Raw genomic sequence first — 7,436 nt, 5'->3', positions numbered from 1 at the left:
GTAACTGTAAAAAATGTTTTATTTTGCTAGAGCTTTTGAAAAACAGCAGAAATTTATTTCGAAATGTCATTGCTCATAGTTGTGGCGTTCACTTAAGTACTTTAATAACACTCTATTTTAAGTATTAATCTATGACAGGATGAAATCAGGATAGAAACTTTAAGACTCTTTAAGATATTGTCTTTAAGTTTGTTTTGTCTCCTTGTACAGGTGACTGCAATCGATTGGCCGTTTGAGGAGTACGATAGCGATGAATGTGCCACCAAAGAGAAGCAGCGCAGCATCATGAACTACCTGGAGGAGAACCACTTCGACCTTGTCATTAACCTCTCCATGAGGAACAGCGGAGGTCGAAGGCTCTCCTCCTTTGTCACCAAAGGCTACAGGACCAGGCGTATGGCTATCGACTACTCTGTCCCGCTCATCATCGATATCAAGTGCACCAAGCTCTTTGTTCAGGTACGCGATCTGTTTTTTGGGGGAGGAATTGTTTGTTTTTTGTTTTGTTAGGATGTTTTGTGTGATGTGGTTCTATGGGAACATGATTAATAAAGGGTGACTCGTTTGCAGGCTCTTCGTCAGATTGGAAGGACTCCACCAGTGAAAACTCATATTGACAGCATGGCATCCCAGACACTCGTCCGTCTGCCCGGTGAGTGGTCGTAAACAGCAACAACAACACTAATGTCATCTTAGATGTTTGTTTCTGAAACAGGAATTCTTGAGTCTTTAAAGCAAAGTTGTTCAAAAACTGAGGTTCTTTAAACAGTAAATACTTCATCCTACTAAAAGCTTTACTAATTACTTGCACTAATAGTTCAGCTTTTCATTTTAATTCTTTTTCACATAGTACTGTTTTTTTCAGTTTTTTTCTAAATATTTGAATTCAAGCTATGCAGACAAACTAGTACAAAGATACCGGGTGAAGTATTTTGGTTTTTGATTGAATCACAGGTCTCCGGACCGTGCTCTCTCGGGCTCCGTGCTTATGTGTTTAAAAATCTCTTAAACCATATTAAAATTGTTTAGTTAAACTTGTGCTTTTGTAACGTTCAGTATGGCCGGAAATACAGGCTGCATGCCTTGGGGCAAAACTTTATTTCGATTTATATGCATTTGTAGATTTAGAATAAAACTCATACTCAGAAAAAAACTCTCGCGATCCCCGCAGCCCCCTTAACCTAATCCTTAGAAACATAAGCAGGGAAAACTCCTTAAAAAATCCTCCGCGATTTCCCCAAAAACCCTAGAATAACTTGTTAGCTACCCTCTATTCCCAAAAGCCTTATAATCCAAAACAGGGGGAAAACTCCTTAGTCTTTTTTCTTCAAAAACTTCCCTCTTACTAGCAACCTCTAAAATTCAACGCACAGTCTAAGTTCTACCTCGCTCTTAATCGCCGACCCTTCCAGAGCAGAGCACAATTTTTTCCTCCTTGTTCGTTCCCCACTCTGCTCCCAAATGCGCTGCTTACATCGTTTGAAAATTTTCCGCCAGAGACCAACTCCCCCTCACTTCGCCCCCTGCCAATCACATAACAAATCGCACAGCTCCCTTCGCACCCCGGTTAGCCAATCGGCTCCAGGTCTGATTTTATGATCTCCCGCTGAGGTTAAGACTGCCGTCGAGCTCCCAGAAGACCTCTGACTTCAGACATATCAACAACTGGCGCCGCTCAGACTGCTTGCGAGCTCGCAACAGCCACGAAACCAGGGATCAACAACAACTGCCTTCGCGTGCCCTATGTGCATATCACTCGGTAAGTGTTAATCTTCCCCCTCTAACTACATTTTCGCATTTTCCTTTTTACCATTCTCTCAAAAGCTTTTTCATCTTCAAAAGCCATGCAAAATAGCTTCTGTAACACTTGGAATACACTTTTTAAAAATATAAATAAGCTCGCCTCTAACACTCAGAGCTAAAAAGTGCGTTTGTACACTAAACTTTAGCAGCGATCATGTCCTCATCAGGTACCTCATTTTTCTCACTCTTGTTCATATAATGTTTATATTTTACTGTTTTTCCCCGTTTGTAAATACTCGTTGTTATTTCTTTTCAGACTCTGAGATAAGCGAGCTCAACTCCTCTCTTTTTGGTTCTCTCGATCGAGTTGGTAGGTTTGGTTTGGTTCATTCTTGTTCTCCCTCTTAACAGCTAATTGTACAAGAAAAACAAAACATTTACCCTCTTTTTCATTTTTATCAAACTTTCTAGATATCTCAGACTTGGACAGCTTTATTTTTTCGAGTTCGCCGAATTCTTCTCCACCAGTGCTTGAGCGATCCACAGGCAAGAACATCCGTCTCTCCACACACGACAGACAGCATCTGCTCTCTATGCTAGATCGCCCCGCTTCATCCGGCCCCAGTTCCATCCCCGCCGGAGCTTGTTCTCTCCCGCGACCCTCTGGGAAAAACTTGCGCCTGTCCGCCGGGGCCAGGCAAGACTCGCTCTCCGATCTCACTCCGGATGCTCCAGCCAATCGGAGCCCCAGAAACGCTTCTTCTTCTCCGCCATCAGACACACGAAATGCACCGCGCCTGCCTTTGAGACCCAATCACGGTCAGTCTCTCTAGGGTCTCGCTTTTTCTCATTTTATAAAAACTATCCCTTTTCTATTTAACTTTACTAACTGTTTGTATCTTACCCTCAAATTCTCAGGGCATCTCAGAAGAAGGAATAGCAGGACCGGTAGGATCGCAAGGACAACGAGGACAACGAGGACAAGGCGAACACGCACACGAAGGCAGCTCGCTTCAATCGCTCTTCGCGCGGTATCTCTGTTCGCTGAATTAGTTCAGCTCATCTTATAAAAAGTTTGTGTTTTTTTTTCATTTTGTTTTTTCAAACAAACTGTCTTTTGTGGTTTTTTGTTCTTTTAATATATTCCTGTTAAACAATAATAATAAAAAATGGATAACCAGGAACAAGATATTACAGACCCATTTCTTGCTTTAGAAACAGCGTTAGCTAGGTTAAATGAAAATACACAGCTCAGGAGGGCGAAGCTGGAGCTGCCCGCACCAGGTACTTCTGCACCAAACAATCCATTTTCTATAAATTATCAAAAAGTCTGCTCTTCTCAAGTAAATCAATCTCCAGTTGGTTTTAAACTTGTGTTGGAGAGTGACAAAAGTTCCTCTATGCACAAACAATTCCAGAAACCTCACCTCCAATTGCCCTTTTAGTGCAAATGTGACAAACAAATCCAAGCCAAATGTCAGATTTTACACTTTTACTCTTGAGGATATTGCTGAACACTCAATCTATGATCTACTTCATCTGTTGGTCAGGAGAAAAAGCAATTTAGTTCTATAAATTTGGAAATAGAAACATCTTCCAACATTTCTTAATTGTTCTATTTAATGGCAAAATGTAAGAAAATTGTTTGAGATGTTCACAATCAAGAGGCCAAAGGGAATCAAAGAATCAGCGTACACCCAAACTGGTACTAACGTGGCTCTATCCATACATGAAGATCCTCTGAGGGTCCACCTGAAGTCCACAAGATGAGTGAGCTACCACTAAGAAAGGGAAAAAAACAAAAACAACTACACAAAAATAGACACATTAGTCAGAGTTAGTCGGTGCCCTGACAAACAAACTAACTGGTGTCTATGTAGGTTCTCACTCAGCCTGGGCTCTGTACCACTAAGCAAGCTTAACATATCCAGGGTTTCTTTCCCTTATCTGGATTTACTTACCCTATAACCTAACTTCAGCCGGGATAAGTGCTCACATTAAGGTTGTTTGAACCTAAGTTAACCCCTACACATGCAATGTAAGCTCAAACTGGGTAAATACCTCAAAAACACTGGTACAGTCAGTTGCAATCAGCCAGCTCTTTTATTGTGATCATGTGACCAACAGCCAGCTCCCCTACTGTAGGTAGAGGGCGTTGTGACCAGCCAGGTCTGACCCAGCTCAACTTCGGTCCAGCCAGGCTGCAGTGCGAACATCAAACATACGTGTTCACAACAAAGTCAAACACCGGTCCAGATGTGCCAGCTGACTGTGCTTTTCGAATCTTCTTTCAAACAATGTAAGCCAACAACAACAAAAGTGTGGCTGTGAGCGGCGGCCACATTCCCTCCTACAACAGCAACCGGTGGGCTATCCTGACTGGTCCTTCGTTCTCCATGTCTCTGTCCATCTGTCCCACAGTCAGTCCGTCCTGTCTGTCGCCTGTCTGTCCCGCAGCACTCGGGTTTATTTTTCTTTGTTTCTGTCACAAACTGATCTTCCAGCATAATATTTCAGACTTGCTTTGCTGCTTATTTGGAGTCCTTCAATGGTTAGCTCATCTCTTACCTTTAGTTTTTGATCCCCTTCTCCTTTTTGTTTGGACTACAATGTGGCTGCAGATGTAAAATTGATGATATAAGGCGCCCTCTGGTGGGAAACTAAAAGTATTGCATGACTCTGTGTGGAGAACTTTAGTTTTAGAGACAAAATTCCTCATCTTCTAAATTAACCTTGCATTTGTGCTAATGTTACTTAAAGGCACAGCCGTAAATTTAGATAAAGGTCCTTAATGCATCTACCCCTGTCTTCACAGTCTTTTCCAGGTTCCTGTGTGGTTGCTTTCCTCCTGCGTCACACTATATAAACCTCTATAACAGCAGCTGTAGCTGAAGGAGGAAGGGCTTTCCTTTCTTCCAGAGCCCACACAACTTTAATAGTAGTCTGTTCGCTTTCCTGCCTGCTGACAAGATAATGGGCCTTTTTTTGAACACTGGAGGCTTTTGTTAAACTTATGTTTTAACAGCTATCTGCTGCCACATGTGCTGCTGCTGTGCAGCAGGGCTATTTTAATCTGCATCCTTGTGTCTGAATAGGCTGAACTGTGAGATTTGACAGTTTTATGATTCTGAGTGTTTACTTGGCTTAATTTAAGTTTTTTTTAATCACCACAGCATGTAATTTACTCAGTACTCTGAGTTCTTTATTGCTTCCAACAACTGCAGAAATGGCATTTAATACAGGGGTGTTGACTTCAAAGAGCAATTTTATTTGCCTCTGACCTGTCAGCAGGTGAGGTGAAAAGACTCTACAGCAGCATTTCTGCAGTCATGCTGGAAAAACAATCGCTCACTACACTGGTATCACTTTTCTGTTTGCATCACACAAGTTAAAGGACACTTAAAACAAAATCCGAACAACTGCAGGCCTTACTTACCTCAGTTAAGATTCAAAACCCTGAAGAAGAATCTCCAGCCATCAGTTTGTGTCCTGAAGCACTTTGGACCTGGAGCAGGACAGTGATTGAATGGCTCAAAAAAAAACTAAGTGAAGGCTTTGGAGTGGCTGGGTCAAAGCTTAAACGCAAATCTCATTGATGTGCTTTGATCTTAAACAGGCTGTTTGTGCTGGAAAACCCTCCAGTGTGGCTGAATTAAAACAATTCTGGGCCCAAATTCCTCCACAGCAATGTGAAACACACGTAGTCAGTAATTGCAAAAGTTTGATTGCATTTGCTACGAAGGGTGGCACAAGCAGTTATTAGGGTTAAGGGCTTATAACGTCTTTGCTCCTTAATAAATGAAAAACTGCGTTTTGTATTCTTCCCTTATCTTTGTCTTATATTGATATTTGTTCCAATATCAGAAATATGTAAGTGTGATAAATATGCAAAAAACTATGGAATTAATAAGGGGCAAACACTTTTTCACAGCACTGTATAAACCTCTTGATTGAGGGCTGTAGTCTTGCAGTAGCAGAAGAAACACAAGTTTGATTTGTATTTTGTTATCTAATAAAACGCACGAATGAAAAAGAGGATTGTGTTTTGGCTCGTCTAATAAACGTGAATGGAAATGAACGAAGAAAACAAAACAGAAAAGTTGGTTAGGAAAAAAATTTAACCAGTTGAAATTTGTAGAAAATCCCAAGTTTCTATTTCTTTAAATTAAAACAATAAATTCAATAAGTGAAAGACGTTAACTTTGTCCCCCGGTGGGTTTTAAGCAGTTTGTGGTGGAACAAAAGTGACCGAGGTCAGTGGGTAATTTCGTCACGCACACGCTCTTTAGTCTGTGGATGCAGGTCCAATAAGTCGACTTCCTGGATAACTCCCACAGCGCTTCCACTTCTTCCAGCTGCTGTCGTCCTGACCTGACTCTGGTCATCACTTTTTCCCTTAAAACACCCACATAACCCACACCGTGTGTTCCTGTCAGCTCTGCTCATTTCTTTCAGATGTAAAGCAGCAAGTTTGAGTACTAATGTCAAACCTTGTACTGGTTGTAGAAGCTGAGTACTCTCTCTCTCTTTTTATAGTTGTACTTATAAGTCTCAGTGCATTTAAGAAGGTTCATTAATCAAGCAATATTTCTGTATGACCTTTCAAGCCTGGAGCTACTACTGCAGCCGAGTACTGTTTAATGAAATGTAGAAAGACTAATAATTTCAGAGCACGCTCAGTAGAGTGTCTCTTCCTAATTGAGTCTCCCATGATGAGAATTTATATCAAACATTATTTCTGATGTTTTTTTCCCTATCCTCCTCCCACTCTTTGCCTGTGGATATGTGATTATGTGTCTTCACGAGTGTATTCTCCTTTATTTTGTACTCTCTATGGCAGTGTTGTTGCATGAATTCATGTGCCCGTTTGTGACACGTCATCAGATGTGAACCAGCGCCACACAGTGTGTTCAGTCATCACCGCTCACCTTTGTTTCCTGATGGCGTTCTAATGCGTTTACACCTTTTTTTCCCCCTCCGATCTTTTACAGGTAAAGAGGACGAGTTTCCCAAGAAGCCTCTAGGGCAGCTTCCTCCTGAGATAGCCGCAGCAAACCACGTGGCCAACAGTCAAAGCCACGCGGAGCCAGCCGAGCCCCCCAGGGAGCCAAGTCCTCTACCGGACCCCCAGCGGGACGGACGGCCCCCGAGCCGAGCCCACCGGGAATCGCTGGAGAAACGGATCCGTCACCACAAGGGGGACAAAAGGGAAACCCACTCGAGGGGGTCAGGTGAAATCTCAAATGAGACACAAAAGCAATCCACCTACACCACACCAGAGAGGGGGGAGACACCGCTGTCAGCCCCCACCCCAACACCACAGATGACCGCTGTGGATGGAGGAAAGGCTCACGCCATCGCCAACCACAACTCCAACGCAGCCTCTAGCTCCCGCAGAGACATGCCTGGGCCCCAGTGGGTCAAACCCTCCGAGACGAAGCTAGAAGCTTTGCGGGAAATTCAGATGAGCCGAGGGCCATCGCCGGCTCCTTCCAGCCCAGATGACACCGCTCAGCCTCACCGCCGGCCACGCTCCAAGGGCTACGCCCCCGGCACCGACCGAGGCTCCAATGCCTCCCAGTATGATAATGTACCAGGGCTGCCGGAGCAGGACTTCGAGATCCTGGAGCTTGAGAAGCCTCCGTCCAGATTGAGGCCCTTTCGGTATAATTTCTTCTTCTCAGTTAATTAAA

The 7,436-nt window shown here is 43.2% G+C and overlaps 1 protein-coding gene across 1 annotated transcript; it reads left to right on the top strand.

Annotated features, from left to right (window-relative positions):
* Positions 1 to 1,650: 1,650 nt before the first annotated feature.
* LOC309693085 (USP6 N-terminal-like protein) lies at positions 1,651 to 7,435 on the top strand (the record flags this gene model as incomplete). Its single annotated transcript, XM_082512062.1, has 5 exons — positions 1,651 to 1,759; positions 2,060 to 2,113; positions 2,215 to 2,562; positions 2,662 to 3,027; positions 6,735 to 7,435. Exons 4-5 carry the CDS (start codon positions 2,913 to 2,915, stop codon positions 7,433 to 7,435), a joined length of 816 nt encoding a protein of 271 aa, XP_082368188.1. The 5' UTR covers positions 1,651 to 1,759; positions 2,060 to 2,113; positions 2,215 to 2,562; positions 2,662 to 2,912.
* Between the last annotated feature and the right edge of the window lies 1 nt (position 7,436).

The sequence above is a fragment of the Aulonocara stuartgranti genome (genome assembly GCF_965226115.1).
Source record: "Aulonocara stuartgranti genome assembly, chromosome: 17".
NCBI lineage: Eukaryota > Metazoa > Chordata > Actinopteri > Cichliformes > Cichlidae > Aulonocara > Aulonocara stuartgranti.
The sequence above is the reverse complement of the archived record's forward strand: the minus strand, read 5'-3'. Positions and strand labels throughout refer to the sequence as shown.